Raw genomic sequence first — 19258 nt, 5'->3', positions numbered from 1 at the left:
CTTCCCCTTCAATCATTTCAATATCTTCTATAACAAGTTATGTTTGAGAAACTGGGTTAGAGTATTACCTATATTAATAAATTGAAGCAGTAGGTGTGAACTTAAATGGACTCCAGAAGATGGTAGAGGACAGGAAGACCTGGAGGAACGTTGTCCATGGGGTCGCGATGGGTCGGACACGACTTTGCAATTAACAACAACATATTAATAAATAGAAAAGCCCTATTCAAACCTTGCCTTCCGATCCATTTTATGCATACAAATAGTCCTCCACTTACTTCTAAATTTCCATTGCTAAGTGAGACAATGAAGCAAGTTTTGTCCTATTTTTATGATCTTTCTTCCCAATTAAGTGAATCACCAGTTGTTTGAGTTAGTCATATTTCACCTGCGTCTCTCCAAATCATTTTTTGCCTCTGCAAAACTGGCCCAAGAACGACACAAGATCACCTCGCTTTTATTTATTTTTTAATTTAAATAAGGATAATTCTTTCATATGGAAAGAGCTAATACAATCACATATTTGAAAGGAGAAACCATACAAACTGGGGGAGAAAAAACAAAAACGAAATGAAAACAAACCAACAAAAAAGAAACAACCCCACAAAGGGTGAGAGAGAACGGTCTTTTACAGGCTTCGAGGACAGTTCTCTGAAAGATTTAAAACGTGTTGCGTGTCTGCAAATTTATTCACTGTTTGCCCTTTCAAATATCTGCTCTACGTGAAAAGACAAACACATGAGAAGCCCCCCCCCAAAAAACAAAACAAACAAAAAAGATTTTACTGTACAGGTTTGCAAGATTAAAACATGAACAGGTACGATACCATCCTAAAAAAAAAAAAGAATGTGATTTATACAGGAGAGAAGAAATTTTGCTATGAACATCTTATTCAGCTGCTTTTGATCATCCTTGACCGACTTTAAGCAGTTCAGCCTTGTGTCAACGACCAAGAATGTGTTAGCGCTTACGATACCCACAATTTTCAGTCTGACATCTCTGGCGAAAAATGCTCGTAAAAGCCACAGGACAAATTAAAGCAAAGCACTTTGAATCTGGCTTAGCTGTTTCAGCTTCCCATCGGATGAAGACTAAATTAAAAAAAAAAAAATCTGCCTCCCACATTTTGAAGTGACATGGAAAGAGAATTTTTGTATCACACCGAAAGCTAAAGGACACAAAGAAAGAAAAATTAAATGGCATGCAAGAAAGGTCTTGTGGCTAACAATAACGTTAAGCTGATGGTCTTTTCCATCTATAACCCTCTGAAGAAAAATTAAAAAACCAGCAAAGCAAGCCTTTTTGCAGAAGGCAAGGGAAAAAGATCGATGTTAACGAAGATCTACAAAGACAAATGTGTGTCAGTTCATCTTTAAAACTTTAGCCACCCTTTTCTCTTTCACATCCAACCCTCCAACTTCAGTTTTTAACAGGGGGAAAAAAATTAATCCAGCCTCGAAATGCGTTAAGAGGACACGGCGAAAGGCAGAATTAAAATTCTATTTAAATGCATCTGTAGCTGAACAAAAACATTGCTGCAGCTGAAACCAGTGTTTTAAAACCACACTGGCATTGGCCACTTTGAAAAAATAATTAAAAAGAAGTGCTTAGCTTTTTCCTGATTTATAAATGGACTGCTATTCTTTCATTCTTTTCCCCCAAAAAAACTTAGTGTGCAGAGCTGAATTTGACAGGCACAATCTTGATAAGCGATGTGATCTGCTTTCTTTTTTGTGGGAGGAAAAAAAAAAGCACAGCCCTTTTGGCATTGACAAGGTTCACGCAGGAGAAAACTGCTTGTGCAGGATTCTTCCCCCTTCTTCTCACTGACACCTCGGTCGGGCACAAAATCACAGCAGTTGCATCCAGAAATAAGGTCCGAAAACTTTTTGCTTGCGTCTCAAGATTCACACGTACTCCTTCACCGAAACACACACACACACACACACACACACACACACACACATCTGTGGACTTTCTATTGAAGGAAACAAAGATGGATTTAATTTTCTTTCAGGAGCGTGACAATGTTGTATGCTGCCGAGTTTGGTTCCAGCAGACGGCAATAAAGCGAGAAGATTTAGCCCAAAGTTAAACAGTAGGAAAAGCTTCAGAACTGAAAGCGAGTTTTGATAAATAGAAAAATCTACGAACTCTTTCTTGGCCTGGCCTGTGCAGAATAAATCCAGACATTAAATAAATAGATCAGTGAAGTATTTAATTCTTTTCACCTACAACACCAAATACGTATAAATAAATTCTAGTGTTTTGTTTTTTCAAATTTTGCCAGAGTGGAAGAAAATGGCTGAAAGGCAGAACAAATTGATAATCTCTATCCTAAGAGTTGCAGTTCTGATTTAAATCCCCAAGGAAGGTTTTATGATGCTCTTTTGCATCTAACGATCAATCTAGTTGCCTGACAACTGAAAGACAAAATGCCACAGACCAGCCAGACAACAAAAATAATATAAAAATATAAACCATCCCAGGCGCAAAGCAGTTACGCCACTAAAGAACAGGATTGCATTCTGTTAATCTTTGCACAGAGGAAGGAAAAATTAAAGGGAAATAACATAAAAATAAAAACCACTATGGGCGCAAAGCAATTACACCAGTGATGAACAAGATTGTAATTTGTTAATCTTTGCAGGGAGCTGGCTGGGCCAAATCAAAATGTGTTCAAGGCAATTTGCGTGAGAAATTCAGCAGCTTGCAGTATTTTTTTCAAGCAGAGGCATAGAAGGAAGCAAAAAAGGTTAAAAAAATACACAGAAATGTTAAAGGCAAATATCCAAGAATTACTAAGTTCCAAAGGACTAAAACGACTACAAGCAGTAGAGAGTCCTGTCCCACCCCAAATTAAAATTCCATTTAAAAAAATGCCCCCTCTCCCGAGCAACGTTTTTATTTTGTTTAAAAGCCCCTCAATTTTAAACCCCTGGATATGGTTAGGGGGGAATCTCAAATGCACGCCAACGAAGGGAAAGAGCTGACGAAGCCTAAGTATTGTAAAGCTCTCGCAGGGGAAAAAAAAAACCAAATACCAAAGTCCATTTTGACAGCTAGCTAATGGAATTCCAAATTCAAACTCGCCTCTTTTTGAGAGTACCCAAGTCCAAGGCTGCCTGCTTTTGAAGTGCATTCTGTTTGTTTTTTTGTTTTCAAAATGTGGTCTTTGGGAACTGCCAACCAAAAGGCTGGTGGGACACCTTAGCCAAAATAGCAGATTGCAATTTTTAAAGTTGATCGAACTCTCAGCCAAAGGGGGGGGGGTCTCGTGTGAGGGTTTTGACCAAACCTGTCTAGACAGGACATCTGGGAGAATGTTAGGCTTACCGAAAACTCCAGCATCTTTTCCACCGTGCCCCAAAATGCAGAATTCCTCCTATTAATCTATTTTCCAACAATGATCATGCAAAAAAGAAGGGTTTGTCATTTTTAGCTTTGTAAAGCATCAGGTTTGGAAGGGGAAAGAAAAATGTCAAAAATTCCCTGCATGCTATGGTTTATTATTATTATTTTAAATTATCTTTGCAGGGATTAAAAAAAAAACCCTCTATTTTTACCTACTCTGGGTTGTTACCAAGAGACACTTCCACCCTGCAGAATCTGACTGCTGAATGCAAAACAGGAAGGGAGAGGTGAAAGTGAACTTAGAAAGAAAAATAGAATTAGCTACAGCAAGGGGAAGAAAAATACAGAGTAAGGATGAATTGAGAGAGGAGGAGAGAAGTAAAATGGGAAGGAAGAAAAGAGAAAATAGCATTTTTCCCTCAATCATTTAGTTTGGTGTTTGTCAACCTCAGCAACTTTAAGATGTGTGGACTTCAACTCCCAGAATTCCCCGGCCAGCCTGCTTTAAGATGTACAGACTCCACCTTCCAGAATTCATGCTGAAAAGCACGCGTTGGAAGAGACGTACCCTAGGAATTGCAGCCCACACCTCTTAAAGCGGCTAAGATTGAAAATCACAAAGCGACTATTAAAAAAAAAAATCTGAGAAACTTAATTTTCCAACACTCCTTGTCTCAAAATGTCACAAAAATAAATCACCTATAGAAATAAAAAATGACTGCAATCTCCCTGGGACTGATCTGGTAAGATTGATGGTGGTCTTGCTCAAAATGACTGCAAAACGTTGGAGGTCTGGGGGCGAGGAAAAGGGGAAATAGCTGTTCTGATCTCTCTTCTGGCTTGGCTTATTTCAAAAGCTCGGGTCTAGAGTAAAAGGGAAGGAGAAGGGAAACCGTGTGGTTGAAAAGGCTTTCAGATACAGAGCTGAAGATCCAGGCTTGATGGAATGTAAGACACGGATGTTACACGTAGGAAGATCTAGCTGAGAAGGAAGTCCATCCAAACACATGATTTTGGGGTTTGGCAGATATTTCCTTTGCAAGCGAGAAAATCAGAAGTAGGAAGAAGAAATCTAACAAAACATGAAGAAGTTCAGCTACAAAATGAAGGATACAGCATTCCTGGGTGTTGGGAGTAAAAACCCTGATGGGCTTAGAAAAAGGAGGAAGTTGTTATGGTGAAGAGGAAGAGGAGGAGTAGGAAAGGGAAGAGAGAGAAGAAAGGAGGAGAGGAAGAGGAAAGGGGAGAGAAGAAAGAGAAAGAAAGAAAGAAAAAAGAAAAGAGAGCGGAGGAAGGAAGGAAGGAAGAAAGAAAGAAGAAAAGAGAGTGGAGGAAGGAAGGAAGGAAGGAAGGAAGGAAGGAAGGGAACAGATAAGCTAGCATTTCCACTATGCAATGGGAAAAGCTTAACTCCTTAATGCTTTCTGCTATTTTCAGGTGGAGAAAAGAAACAAACCAAAAAATGGCTGTAGCCACTCCAGAATCCAAGAATTCAATAGGGAACTTGGGATGGTTGCTGCTGAGTTTCGATGGAGCTGTGGTCGGTCTTCTTTTAAAAAGCAAGCAGGCCAAGGATGAAAAGAAAAAAAAAAAAAAAAAACCCACGGCGCAAGAAAACATCTCAGCGTAAAGCATCTTGGAGCATCCAGCCGCAGGGAGGCTGTCCAGGGGAGGGATGTGTGGGTTGCAGAGCCTCTCCCCCCCCCATTCTCTTGAGCAGGAGGACTGGCAGGCAACCTGGGCGGGGGGGGGTGTGTTCCAGGGCTCAGGCCTTGCTCTCCTCCACTTTGACCGCTTGAGGCTTGATGGCGCCTGTGCGGACTGGCTTGATCTGACCAGCTGACGGAGGCTCCTGCAGTTTCACGGCTCCCAGGCTTTTGTTCTCGTCTACTCGCTGTTTTGCCTGTCGGTGGAGGCAGAAAGAGGAAGGAAGAAGGAGGAAGAGAAGCGGAAGGGAACGAGGGGTAGAGTAGAGTAAGGGGAAGGGGGAAAGGGAAAGAGGAGGAAGAGAAGGGAAAGAGAAAGGAAAGAAGGAAGAGTACGGTAGAGTAGAGTAGAATAGAATAGGAGTAGAGTAGAGTAGAGTAGGGTAGGGTAGGGTAGGGTAGAGTAGAATAGAATAGGAGTAGAGTAGAGTAGGGGAAGGGAAGGGAAGAGAAAAGTAGAGTAGAGTAGAACAGGGGAAGGGAAGGGAAGGGAAGAGAAGAGGGAATGAAGGGGAGAGAGAGAGAGAGAGAGAGAGAGAGAGAGAGAGAGAGAGAGGAAGAAAGACACTGTCAGGCCAAGATTATCTGGAGTTTCCTCCTCCTGTTCTCCCTGTTCCCAGGACTGACTTGCCATTCCTCTCCCGTTCCATTCCTTCCTTCCCCAAGGGAATCCATTTCTTTCCTAAGGTCATCTCCACAATCCTTCACAGAGCTTCAGAGAGTGCTGAGGGGTGGATGGAGAAGGTCAGATTAAGTCCTGGACTTCTGCAACACCCAGGAGGTTCTCATTTCCCAGAATCCCCAGGAGGTCAGGAGACCGAGAGGACCAAGGCCGACCCAACCCTCCCCCTCTCCTACAATCATCGCCTCACTTCTTTGCCTCACTTTTCCTGGTGGGAAAGCCAGCTTCGAGGTTGTAACCACCTCATAGGACCCCTCTCCACTTTACCTGTTGAATGTAATGCCTTTGTACAGAGCTCATGCTGATGGCCGATCCAGAGGGCTTCCCGCTGGGGGTAGCAGAACTGGGCCTGGGAAAGGGGGACAGGGACGGTGGTAGCGGTCGAAGAGGAGGAACAACGCAACATAAACCATCATTTAAAGAAGTCAAGAATGGATCCAGCTTGGTGTGAAAGCAGCCAGCCTGTCCAATAATCCTCAATGCTCTTGCGTTTCACTGGATCAATCCCGCCCTGCCCTTTTCTTTCCTATCAGATCAATCCAAGAATTGTTATTTCACCTGTAAGTATGAGAAGATGGGATGGATCCACCAGGGACGATGCTCTGCTTAGTGTCTGCGAAGGAGAATCCTTTGATTTCCATGTGAGAAGACTAGAAGACAACAACGAGGGGGAAAGCTGGAGTATTTTACTCACAGGAAAGGGACAAGTTAAAAGAGATATTTGGGCTACACAGGGAGTCCTCGACTTACAATTTGTTTAGTGACTGAAGTGAACAACGGCACTGAAAAAAAATGGCTGATGGGCAGCTTTCACACAACCCTTGAAGCATCCCCAGGATCACGTGATCAAATATGGTTCTTGTGAATGCCCCATTGACTTTGCCTATCAGGTGGTGGCAAAAAGGGATCACATCTCTCTCTCTCTCTCTCTCTCTCTCTCTCTCTCTCACACACACACACACACACACACACACACAGTGTGATGTCATAAATACGAGCCAGTTGCCAAGCCTCTGAATTTTGAACACGTGATCATGGGGAGGCTGTGAAGGTTGTAAGTGTGAAAAACGGTCACAGGGGTTGTTTTCCAGGGTTGTTATAACTTCAAACGGGTCACTAAATGAACATCAGCCAAGGACTGAGGTTGTTCCCCTTAACAACTGCCAGTTGTAAAATCAGATCCAATCCTGTGGGTGTTTTGACTTCTGCTCGTCAAATTCTCCACTGCGGTTGTAAGTCAAGGACTACCTCGAACCCAGAGACGGAGTCCCTACTTACCTCCCTGTTTGTAACCAGGGCCGATGGCTGGGAGTTGGGAGACAGGATCCTACGTGGGGCTCCAACTGGGAGATTCTGTCCTTGGGGCAGGTGCATGGACTGGGATAACACAAGAGGCTGCTGGCCAGATCCGTAACGGGCCATCGGAAGCTGGGATCCTGGAATTGACATGGTTAGCTGTGGATAGATAAGCAAGAAGGAGTCACTTGATTTGGGTCTTCTAATATATATTTCTTTCAATTCTTGAATTTGAAGGGAATCAAAACCAAGGGAAGCGTTAACACTGCTTTATGAAGCCTTGGTTAGACCACGCCTGGTTTACTGCATATCACGTTACCAAAAAGGGAGTGGAGAGGAGAGCAACGAAGATGATTAAAAGGACCAGAGACTGAAACCTATGAGGAACAGGGCAAGGGTCCTGGGACCCCATCCTGACCTGCTGAAGCTGCGAGTCCATCATTTGCGATGCCTGGTTGAGCTGACCCTCGTAAACCAGAGCTTGGCTGCCGCCAACGGTTTGGTAAGGGGTGCCCGACTGCGTCTTCACCATCTCCAGGGGCTGCATTCCTGGGAAGGCAGAGTAGGGCGCCTTCAAGGCCGTGCCTCCCGTCAGGACCATGGTGCTGGGCTGGGACAAGCTGGGGTGCATGTAGACCTGAGACCTTGAGGAGAGAAAAACATCATATCAGGCGGAAGGAAGGAAGGAAGGAAGGAAGGAAGGAAGGAAGGAAGGAAGGAAGGAAGGAAGGAAGGAAGGAAGGAAGGAAGGAAGGAAGGAAGGGAACCTCCACTATCTGTTTCATCTTGACAATTATTCTACTAGTGCAGGACTGGGAATGGTGACGTCAGTGGTGAAGCCACTGAGTAAGGACTCATCCTGTTACCTAAAGGGAGGGATGGAGCTGTAGATCTCCTGGGACTGTGAAACTGGAAGGCCGCCCCTCAACCCGAGCTGCGCCTGGGCTTGCAATGACGTGTGGAGGGAGAGTGGAATTTGTTGAGCAGCAGCTGCCTAAAAGAGGGAAAGAACAAAAACACCAAGGATGAAATCAAAGCAGGAAGGACCCATCATCAAGGCCAACCTGGGATGGATGGACTTCCACACAGAATCCTCAGCTGTGCCTAGGCAGGTTGAGGAAATATGGGCCCTGAAGTCCACACGTATGGAAGAGGCCTTTCATCTCCCAGAATCCTCAGCCGTGGACATCCTGGTTGAGAAATTCTGGGGGCTGAAGTCCACATCTGGAGAGCATCAAAGGCCACAGGCTTAAAGGCCCTTCCCCGCAAACCTGGACCAAAATATCCCATGCCTCCTAAACTTTCGTTGAATTTTTGAGTTAAAACTTGAGTTGAATTTTTGCTCAAAACATAACTCAAAGTTGATTGGCAGAGATGCAGGTCTTTACACAGGACACACACACACACACAGCAGTGACTTGCCTGTTGGTAGCCTTGTTGCTGAGGTATTGTCGGGGGAACAAGTCGTGGCTGGCTGGCAAACACATGTCCATCTAAATACAAGGGTGTGATATGGTTACCTAGAATGGGTGGGAAAAAAAGCGGGAGGTTAATTTTGCCCCTACCGGATGACAGTTGAAGACTTTGCAAATCTTGATCTCCTTTCTACTTAAAGATGCAAAGGTCCATTCCCAGTTTGAACACGGCAGCAGAACCAGGAGTCTCTCAGCCAAAGAATCTCGTCAAATGCCCTTTGACTGACTGCACGGCCAGGGGTTCAGTAGGATCCATTGGAAACATCATAGAGACTACAACAGGAAGCTTTCAATGTAGCTTGCACGAGCCCTTCTGTTATCCTATGTGGAAATCGTTATCTACGAATTCTTCCCACCCCTCTACAAGTCTGGAAGAAGGGACGACGCACCTGGGATCGAAGCTGAAGGCGCCACAGAGGCCACGGGCATCGGTGGGACAGAAACACCCCCAAAGGTGCTGTAGCTGACCCCACTGGAAGCCCCAATGCTGGATGTAGGCTGAATGCCTGAACCAACACCTCCAGGGGAACTCTGTTCAGGAAGGCTGGGGGAGTTTTCCCACGCCTTTCGGGCTGACTCCATCTGCGGGGGGGGGGGGGGGGAGAGAGGAATTAGTACTGTAGCATCCAAAGGGCAGGTCGGAAAGGTGAGCACTATGATAACACTGCACTCCTGTAGGAGAAACTAGGGGTGGAGTTAAAAGATGAATCAGCCTAGAATCCCTACGTAGTCACAAGCGAACTAAGTCCAACCCCCTTTGAATTCAATTGACCTTTATCTAATTCTTAGTAGGTGTTAACCATTATTAGCAGTAGAAAGAAACCAGGCCACTAAAGAACACGGTGACTGGACACCATCAAAGCTGACGCCAGTCAGACCATAGAACAACTCAAAGGAGTAGTGAAAATGTGGGGAGACCTGGCCCACAGAATGGCAAAGAGTCAGACATGACTAAATGGATATTTTTTTGTATTTCTTAACTGCCCATCTTCCCCAGAAAGGGAGGCGACAGTGGTCCATCATCAGCAGGGGCACCTGTCCATCATTGGCTGCAAGCAAAATGCCCCCCCCCTTTTGTGATTTATTCCCATCCTCAAAAACTTACTTTGAGGGTCAGATCTGCTGTCGGATAAGACATGTTTAAGCTGATGCAACGGGGAAGTTGATGGTCTCTTCGAATAACAGGGAGGGACTGCGTGAGTCCAGGCTGTTGAGTCATAAATGGGATAAAAATTAAAAGATGGTTAGATTTTCAGAATTCTATTGCAGCCATTCACGGAGAGAAAAAGAGCCCCAGCTAATTATCAGCAACTTATTGGTAGAAACCTAATATTACAGTCAAGCAAAGAATGGACAGAATTAACAGTAAGTAAAGCAGTAGGCTGGGAGGTAAGTTCTTAAAGAGACAGTGGAGAAACTTGAAGAAGAAAACGGAGGGGAGAGAAGAAGAAAACACGAAGAAGAAAAAGATGAAAAAGAGGGAAAGAGAGGATGGGGACAAAAAAAGAAAGAGGAGAGAGGGAGAGGTGTAGTGGAAGATGCTAAAGAAGTAAGTAGAACATGAAGGAACAGAAAATGAAGAAGAGAGAGAAATGAAAGAGAGGGAAAAGATTTAGAAGGAGAAGGAAGAGTGGAGAGAAGCAGAACATCAACCACAAAATAGTCTTACATTGCTGGCCAGCACGTTGTGTAATTTCGCAACCGGGCTGGCTGGCGTGCCAGGAGCCGAGCCAGGGGGGAGACTGAAGTCTGAATCCTGCAACAAATTTGTCCCTTTTATCAACCAGTCCTCCACCTTGCCACTGGAAAGCAAGGGTGGTTAAATCTCCTAGAGAGAGGGGTGTGTGGAGTAAATGCACCTTTGATTTGTGGGTCCTTCGCCCACCCGCTTACTTCTTAGGGAGCAAAAAGGCAGGGGAGGAGAATTGGGGAGGGGGCCGGACCCTCAATGAAACCACGGAGAAGGGGCGTGGGGCTGCAGGCCCTTCTCTGCTGAAGAAGGGAGGGGGAATTCAGAGAGAGGTCCAAGACAAGGAAGAAGGGAACGCAAACCATTCTCACTTTAGGATTCACTCCGAATTCAATGGGCGGCACAGGAAGAACCGGGTCCACGTGAATCTCCACCCCGTTGACGGGAGCGATGTTGCCCTCCAGGCGCTCGGCCCCTTCCGAGCCTTTCCGGTTCTTCAAGGAGCGCTCGTTTCCGATCGGCCCCGGTTTGTGGTCCTTGGCTGGAGCCAGGGCTTGTTCCGAATCCTGGGCAAGAAAACAGAGAGGCTGAGATGGGGAGGGAGGAAAAAGAAGGGAAAGCGAGGAGACAGGGGGAGGGAAGAGAAAAAGGAAGGAAGAGAGAAAGGGGTTGGAAAGGAAGAGTGGAAAAACGCAAAAAAGGGAAGGGGGGGAAGGATGGGAGAAGAGGAAAGGGAAGAGAGGCAGGGATAAAGGGAGAGAAGGAAGGAAGGAAGGAAGGAAGGAAGGAAGGAAGGAATAAAAGGAAATAAAGGAAGGAAGCTACTTTTTGCTTCATTGTTAAGACAGCCAACAGGCCAAAGCAGGACCCCAGACACAAAAGGTCATCCCTCCACGCCTCCATTAGCTCTGCTTCTATCCTCAACTTCCATCTGTCCCCAGTTTTGGAGAAACACCTTTTGAATGCTCAAAAAAACGACACGGGGTTTTACTGTCCTTTGGTTCAGATAGAGCTTCCACACTTACACGTATTTCCCCCCTCCCCCAAGAAGCCCGGCACTACACCTGACCCAGAGGGTCTTCCACCAGAGACCCAATAAGCCCAAGCCCCCTCCTCCTCAATGCCTCCCCCGTAACAACTAGAGCCAAACTCTGCTGCACAGGACTAGGAACATGGTTTACCTTTTTATCCAACTGCTTTGGAGCCGGCTCTTTCGGCCCGTCTCCCTTGGCCTCCCCCAGCCCGCTTCCGCTCACCTCCTCCGGCTTGAGGGTGCCGTACGGAGAGCTGCGCTGGGAGGAGGTGGCCGAGGATTCCCGCGACTCCGCGCTCAGGTCAATGCCACTGTCCCCCTGGCTGCCTTTGAAGCCCTGTGGGAAAGCGAGCGGGCAGAGTGAGACCCCCAAAGCCACCTTCGCCTTAACTGGCTAAATTTAAAACGCCAACCCGTTTTCAACGGTTTACCATTTAAATCAAAAGCCAAAATTGAATTCTAAATGAAGATTTAAAAAGGGTTAAAATCGCTTTCCCACAGAATTCCATTCTATAGGAAGACCTTGTCTTACAGGAGTTCGTGTAGCAATTGCTCGAGGATACAAAGCAACCGTATGATCGTTTTTTTCACACTTAACGACCGTTGCAGCATTCCCCCATGGCCACGTGATCAAAATTCGCCCACTTGGCAACTGGCTCATATTTACGACAGTTGCAGCGTCACAAGATCCCCCTTTTGAGAACTTCTGACAAGCAAAGTCAATGGGGAAGCTGGATTCATTTAATGACCGTGCTACTAACTTAACAACAGCAATGCTTCGCTCAACAATTGTGGCGAGAAAGGTCATAAAATGGGGGGAAAATCATGCTTTAGGGCTCATTTCTGGTTTTAAGTTGAGGACCATCTGCAGAAGCAAAATCTGAAAACGTCGTTATCTAATTTCTGGCCATTTTTTTAAATGGGTTTTAGCGAGCCGACTTGTGTGGTGCTGCTGTGAAAAAGGCAAAGGCGATCTCTGAGCCAATGAAGAATTAAGCTTCAAGGGTGCCACTCTGATCGGCCGAGATTGGTTGACCAAGACCCTCGTGCCAATCGTTATAAACCCCTAACTCTCCTTGGCATGGGAGAATGTCGGCTTGGGCGCCACTGACCTCCGCAGAGCTGGACTCGTTCCCGATAAAGGTGCCGATAGGCTTTTTCCAGGAATCGGGAGCGGAGGACTGAACGGACAGCGCTGTCGGAAAAGGAGAGACAGGAGGTGTTAAGATATTTTCTTGCAGATGTTTCATTAACATCATCGGTGTTAGGAGGGAGGGGTGTGTGTGTGAAGAGGAGAAGAAGAGGAAGGAGAAGGGGAGATCAACGGTGGGGTACTCTGAGCTTTTCTTGCAGACGTTTCGTAACCCATCAGAAAGATCTGATCGTCTGCACAGCGGCATCCGAGTTCAAATGCCAAACGGCAGGAAGAGCCCCCGACTTGGGTTCACCTGCGCTGTTGGTCTCCCAAATCTCCGTCCCCAAGGTGTTTCGTGGCACCGAGATGTCCCCCTGTTCAAGGCACAGGCTGTTCTGTTTTTTGGCAAAGCGAGGTGGGATGCGTGATTGAAGGACGCGGCCTTTCGCCGGAGCCTATAAAATGAGAAAGAAAAAAGAACGCCAGAGTTAAGATTCTTCCCACATTTGGAGCAGCCGATGGCTAAATCTTCCTGCTTCAGGGACTGACTTTCTCACCTGTGCAGCTTGTTCTTTCTTTCTCCGTTCCTCTTCCAGCAGCCGTCGCTGTTTCTTCGTCAGGACCTCAATGAAGCCTTCGCTGTTCATCGGCCCCACTTCGGTGTCCTCCCCGGGTCCCGGCCCACGGCTGTCCATCACACCATCTGCGCAATGGCACACAAGCGTTTGGGCAAAGGCTGATTAGCTTTTCCTGCTTTTCCCTTTTCCCCAAAATAGGAAGAGGGGTGTGTGTGTTGGATACATCCGCCACCTTATTTATAAAAATAAGAAAGGCCAGATACAAGTAAACAAAATGATAAAGGAAAAATAATAATAAAGTTGCTGGGGGGGAGGGGGAGTCTGTCATAACTTTGGACGCTAAGCGACTGGTTATAGGTTGAAGACTACCTGTAGTGTAAATGGTAATTTATTGTATAGGAAGCATGTATTGTAGAGATGAATCTTATGGAAAATGTCAGATATCAGTATTTTATTAGCAACAATAAAGAGACTCAGCTAGATTATTTGTTGACTGACCAGTCCATATAGTATAATGGTAAGAACTAGGATTGGGAAGATCCAATTTCAATCCATAGTTCTGTACTTATTTATTTAATTTTACACTGTCCAATGCTTACCAACTCTGAGCAATTCATAAATAAAACAGGCAGGAAAAAAAATAAGCCAATGACAACGAACAAAAGATGGCACAATCTGGGCAAGAACCAAGCAGATCCAGATTACTCAGAAGAAGGTTTCAGTCATTCTTGCCAAAGACCTGGGAGAAGAGTCAGGTCTTCAGGGCTCTCTGAAATACTAGCTGGTTGGTTCCGTATCTCCGCTGGATTCTCCAGCACTGGAGACGTGTCCTGGTTTCTCCACAGCACCCTTGGGGGGACTTACTTCCGTAGCTCAGCTCAAATGGACCCAAGGTCTCCCCTGCCTGGCTGGCTTGGGGGACTGAAGACTTCAGATCCTTATCTTGCCTCTTCTCCAGGTTTTCGGCCCCATTCAGGTTGGAGTGAGACCCGTAAGCAGAACGGTTTCGTCCAGGACTGCCGTTATCAAGAACGCCATTTTCTTCCGGAGATCTGCAAGAAACAGTGGACTGGTTTCCGATTCAATGCAAAATTATTTCATGGGCCTGGCAGAAATAGGCCAGGAAGGGTACTTAGGCCAAAGAAGCATTTTTAAAGTCCAAAACTACAACGTGATATAGGGGGTCCTTGAGTTATGACTGTAATGGAGCCTGGCCAGTATGATTGTAAATCGTGACAACTGTAAATCGACAAGTTAGACCGGTGGTTCTCAACCTGAGCAACTTTTAAGATGGGTGAACGTCAACTCCCGCAATTCCCTAGTCAGAATTCTGGGGACTTCTGGGAGCTGAAGTCCATGCAATCTAAAGGTTGAGAAAGATTGGGCTGAACTATGAGGTCCATTCTGTATTAAAATATTGTCTCTGTTTACAGAAGGGGGATACCAGTGCTTCTCAACCTTAGTAACTTTGATATATGTGGACGTCAACTCCCAGAATTCCCCAGCTAGCTGGGGACTTCTGGGAGCTTATGTCCACGCAATCTAAAGGTTGAGAAAGATTGGACTGTGAGGCCCACTCTGTATTCAAATACTATCTCTCTTTTCTTAAGGGGGACACCAGTGCTTCTCAATCTGAGCAACTTTAAGATGTGTGGACTTCAGCTCCCAGAATTCCTCAGCTAGATAGATCATGCTGGCCCGGGAATTCTGGGAGCTGAAGTCCACACCATCTCAAGGTTTAAAAAGACTGAGCTGGAGGACCATGAGGTCCACTCTCTATCCAAATACTGCCTCTCTTTTCTTAAGAAGGGGCAGACGATTACCTTTTGCCCTTCATCTGTAGCCCGTTCTGCTGATTTTCATAGTAGGACGCTGGTCGGTTCCCACTGGCTCGTACAGCTTTCTCCCCAAATCCGATGGGCTCAGATTTCCGGCTTTGCCGATCTACCACAGGCCTCTGGCTGGAGAAACTCCTCTTGGCTAGGTCTCTCTTCTCCCCCAAGGTGCTCCCGGGCACCCCGCCATCCAACGGCGCCTCGTTCTCCGAGTTTCCCCCAGCGCTACCACCACCCCTCTTCTCCCGCCTCTCGCTGAAGTCGCTGCTTTCCGAGGCCGTCTCCCACTCTTCGTTGGCGTGATCCGAGGAATTCTGATAGGACAGTTCCGGAGATTTTCGACTGGAGGAACCGTTATAATCGGTCGCAATCAGTTGGGCTCTCCTGGGCCACTGGCAAGCGGCAAGGTTGGCTCCACCCTCTTCGGGCGCCCACTGACCCACGGACTCGCGTTCCTGCCTCAAGCGCCTGAATCGGGGAGGTTTGTCTTGACGAGGTGGACGCCGCCGACGGAACGGACGGTTCTCCGCGTTTTCGGGATCACCTCCGTAGTCCTCTTCAAAGGCCCGTCGGCTAAACGAGTCCACAGGCTTGTAAGACTCTTGGCTGTAATCCCTCTCGGGTGGACGCCTGATGCCAAAGGCATCCAGAGGGGCATTGTGGCCGTAGTCTTGCCAAGTATTTACACCATTCCTGCCCTGCCATTGGGAAGACTCCTTAGCAACGAATCCTCGTCGCCCGTAAGTGGAGTTGCTCAATCTTGGGGGTAGCGATCGCCCGAAAGCTCGTGGGTTCCTCAACTTGGCATCCTGATCATCGGAATAGATCTTATTGGATCTCCAGGAATCACGGACTTCCCCTTTCTTGAGGTCGCCCTCTTCTCTTTCTGCCAGGGAACCTTCGTTATTATTCTCAGAGGTCCTCTGACGCCGGCGCTTTGGCAGTTCCTCATACTCGGAGCCTTCGCTGTGTGTCTCGCTTGCAATCCGGCGCCTGGGCTTTCCCCGCGGGAACTCCTCCACCTGACTGAACTCTCTCAAGACTCGTCCTCGGCTACTTCTTGGAGGACCACTGACATTGCTGCTGTTATAACCGCCTCTGAGATTCCCACCACTAGCAGGAGCCACACCTCCACACCCCACCGGGTTGCTACGGCCTCGGAACGTGAATTCTCGGAAGCCGCGTCCACGGCCTCGTCCTTGCCCCCGTCCACCGAAGGCCTGTTCCTCATCAATGAAGATCCAGTTGTTTCTTTTAGTCGGGGGAAGCTCAGCAGACTCCCTTGACTGATTCTTGCCCTCACAGTCCTTGACCATCTTCTCATTCTCTTTACTATCATCCTCCTCATCTTCGCGAGGTTTCTCGTCCTGGACAGGAGTTCGTGGGGAGCATTTTTTGTCCCATGTGCGGTAGCGAGCAGAGTGGACAATCCCGCCAGGATTGGTCTCCTCTGACGCCTTCGGTGCAGGGGCCTTTTCCTTAACTGGGTGGGAAGTCTCTCTGCTCTCGACCTTCACCTTTTCCAATTCTTTCTCCTTCTCCTCCACCTTGAGAGCCTTCAGGACTGGCTTCTTAATTGGACCAGATCGACGAGTTCTGCTCGTCTGCTCTTGCTGCTGTGGTGGTTGACTGTTTCCGTTTCGGTTCTCGGGGGTCGTCCATCCAGTTCCAGGGTTGGCTTGCTTACTGGCAGATCCTTCCTTCTTCCACATCTCAGAGCCAAACAACGAGTCCTCCTGGAACATCTCTTCTTTCCCTGAAGATGACTCTTCCAAGGGTTTGGAAAAATGGCTGATCTCCCAACCGTTGTATTCAGACTTCTTTTCATCCGAAACAGAACTGGACTCCAAGGGAGAATTCAGCAGGCTCCGATCACAAGGATCAGAAAGGTCAGAGCCACACTCCGGGGGGTGAAAGATGCGTTCTTGGGGTGCCCTTTGAGCGGGACTGAGGCATCGGTCAAAATTTCCCTGGGGCTTCTTCTCAAAGGAGCTCAAGTAGTCTTCTCCAACTTCTTCAAAGAAGTCACGTTGGGTGTTTAGCCCTGATGGCGCAGAGTAAGAATTCTCAGCCCTGTAAAAAAGGACCCCCAAAAGAAGGAATTCCATGTAAGGAGCTGGGGAGCAGAAAATACATACATACATATACATATATAGTATTTTATTTTGGCAGCAAGATCGCCAAAGAAAATAATTCGCTTCATGATTTATACTGTCGATTTATAAGGCAACACAATTGAACACTGATTCCAAACCACCTCCCAACCCAAAAATAAAAATCAAGGAATAAAATTGATGGCAGCCCCATTACAGGTAGATTTGATTTAGCAAATGCCTTGTCTAGTAACCTTATGCAGTTATGTAGAGATGAAAAAGTCACTTTGTGACCAATCCTCATTTTTAATGACCTTTGCAGGTCTTTAAAGCAAAGGAAAGCTGAAGCAAGAGAATAAGCAAGGGTGATTTCACTTAGCAACTACTTCATTTAATCACCAGGTTTCCAATCCCCAACATGGTCATTCAATGAGGACTATTTATATTTAGCCTCTTAAACTCCATCTCGGAGGGCCTACACTTACCTGGAATGTAATCCTTCCTCTGTCACACTCTCTGCTTGCCTTGGCTGGGAAACAGAACAGTTTTTGCTCGGCAAGGAGACAAAACTTTCTGGACCCCAGATGGGAAGGGCTTCTCCTTTTCTCTCCTGCAGCCCCACCGACTGGCAGCTCTGCTCCTCCGATGGGCAGCTACCCCCATTCACGGAATCTGGCTTCATAACCCCTAGTCGGGTGAGAGAGAGAAAATATACATCAGATCGTGCTCAACGATGCTTAATTATAAAAATAGGAAACGTACAAGCATCGTACAATTAAAACTTTCTATATTTCGTATACGCTTTACCAGATGGATGAAGGGATGAAGGGTAGAAATCTACAGGGGTGCGTGCTGGAGTGACTCGAGGGTCCATGTAGGAAGGCATCATCAACCACCGAGGATCGAACCCCAACATCTGTGGGTGGGCTGGGTAGAAAGTCCGCTGAGGATGGGAAGAGGGTGGATAGATCTGGGAAGGTGGCCAGTTTTGCATTTTGTAGAGCTGGTCCTGAAAAGAAACATGGAAAAATAATTAACCTGCTATCGGTAGACGTAGCAATGCTGAGAATTCGGGCTGTCTGACCTCAGAAGCTGCTCAGCTCAACTGCAACTCACCAGTAGACAAAAACAGTACGAGAAAAGTTATTTGGTTACTGAAACAAACACCACGTTGGTTCTCTTACTTGCTGCTTTCTCTGGAATCGTGGCGGAAGCAGCTTGGAGAATTTGCCAAATTCCTGCATGGGGGAGACGGTTTCGCCCAGCTCCTCCTCACTGCTACTCCGTAGGGCTGTTGAGGAAACTGTTGGGGTCTCCTCATCCACGTAACCAGAAGGGGGTTCCTGGGTATGAGCCTCAGGGACCGCTAAGGAGGAGATAAAGGAGAAGGCAAAAATTGAAAGCTCCCTAAAACAACGGCCTTACCAAGTAGGCCAGGCAGGAAACACAACAGATAAAGATATGTTTGCTTTCGGTTTGAAAGCAGCGACAGTCGTATCATGGGCCATTATGACGTGACGTTCATGAGTCGCAAAATGGGTCGTTAGGATTGCTCAGGATTTGATGAGCTGTTTTACAGTGGTCGCAAAGCGAGCACAACAGTCATTAAGCAAACACTGTGGTCAGTAAACAGACTAATTTTTCATTGTGGGACATTTTTGCTGAAAACTGGAAGTAAACGTAGGGAGGGGGTAGCTATTTTTACAAAAACGTCATAAATCAGTCATGTGGCCGGTGGAGTCAAACGAGTAATTAGCCTGGAGATCCTGCCATCGATCCAAACCCGATCCTTCTTAAATTCTGCTAAATCTTATCTAATGCCGATTTAGTGCTAACAGCTGACTAGACAAACAAATAAATTATCTTAGCTGGAGCCTTAGTGAGCAGTCCTGACACAACAGGACCTACACTCCATATTTCATCGTGGCTTTTTTCTGGCTAAGAGGTTTGTGGTATCCAAGTTCAATCTGAACGGCTGGACCATCCACCTATGTGCATGTCCATACCTCTCCGGACTGCGTGGCCGTTCTCCGAGACGGCAGTCTTCTCTGAGGCCGAGGCTCGGGGTTCGTCACTCTCTGGGTGTTTGTGACCCTCTCCTGCTTTCTGAGCCAGCTTGCACTTCTGATCCAGCTCCTTCAGTTTCGCCGCGCAGGCGGCCAGGCGCTCTTCCCGTGCTCTGCGCTCTTCCTCTTCCCGTCGCCGCCTGGCCCGCTCAACGGCTTCCGACATTTCCGAGTAGACAAACTTCTGCCTCGAGGGCAATTTCTCTTCTTTTTCTTCTGAACACTGCTGCCGCAGACACGACAGCGGGGGTTTCTGCTCAAGAATTAAGAAACCGGCATCACAACAAAAGGCGAGATGAGGATGCAGAAATCCAC

General features: G+C 46.9%; 1 protein-coding gene and 1 non-coding gene across 8 annotated transcripts in view; both read right to left on the bottom strand.

Annotated features, from left to right (window-relative positions):
- Window positions 1-451: 451 nt before the first annotated feature.
- PRRC2B (proline rich coiled-coil 2B) overlaps window positions 452-19258 on the bottom strand; it is a 30375-nt gene continuing 11568 nt past the window's right edge. For 2 of the 7 annotated variants that reach the window (XM_039345175.1, XM_039345176.1), the window contains 21 exons: window positions 18884-19196; window positions 18062-18243; window positions 17685-17886; window positions 17363-17564; window positions 14773-16857; window positions 13814-14001; window positions 12929-13074; window positions 12685-12826; window positions 12349-12431; window positions 11385-11573; window positions 10575-10769; window positions 10183-10269; window positions 9619-9720; window positions 8903-9095; window positions 8461-8558; window positions 7905-8032; window positions 7457-7682; window positions 7021-7197; window positions 6301-6392; window positions 6010-6091; window positions 452-5257 (listed from right to left, as the gene is read on the bottom strand). In XM_039345175.1, the coding sequence (XP_039201109.1) occupies window positions 5120-5257; window positions 6010-6091; window positions 6301-6392; window positions 7021-7197; window positions 7457-7682; window positions 7905-8032; window positions 8461-8558; window positions 8903-9095; window positions 9619-9720; window positions 10183-10269; window positions 10575-10769; window positions 11385-11573; window positions 12349-12431; window positions 12685-12826; window positions 12929-13074; window positions 13814-14001; window positions 14773-16857; window positions 17363-17564; window positions 17685-17886; window positions 18062-18243; window positions 18884-19196 (5250 nt within the window). In that variant the 3' untranslated portion in view covers window positions 452-5119. Of the gene's footprint in view, window positions 5258-5687; window positions 5785-6009; window positions 6092-6300; window positions 6393-7020; window positions 7198-7456; window positions 7683-7904; window positions 8033-8460; window positions 8559-8902; window positions 9096-9618; window positions 9721-10182; window positions 10270-10574; window positions 10770-11384; window positions 11574-12348; window positions 12432-12684; window positions 12827-12928; window positions 13075-13813; window positions 14002-14772; window positions 16858-17362; window positions 17565-17684; window positions 17887-18061; window positions 18244-18883; window positions 19197-19258 lie in introns of all 7 variants that reach the window. The other 5 variants (XR_005556909.1, XR_005556910.1, XR_005556911.1 and 2 more) reach the window with 5 other exon arrangements.
- On the bottom strand, window positions 8700-8786 carry LOC120308725. The gene has a single exon (XR_005556912.1). It is a non-coding gene; the product is annotated as a small nucleolar RNA SNORD62 (small nucleolar RNA).

The sequence above is a fragment of the Crotalus tigris genome, unplaced genomic scaffold (assembly GCF_016545835.1).
Source record: "Crotalus tigris isolate CLP2741 ecotype Arizona unplaced genomic scaffold, ASM1654583v1 scf7180000017940.1788314, whole genome shotgun sequence".
Classification (NCBI taxonomy): Eukaryota; Metazoa; Chordata; class Lepidosauria; order Squamata; family Viperidae; genus Crotalus; species Crotalus tigris.
The sequence above is the reverse complement of the archived record's forward strand: the minus strand, read 5'-3'. Positions and strand labels throughout refer to the sequence as shown.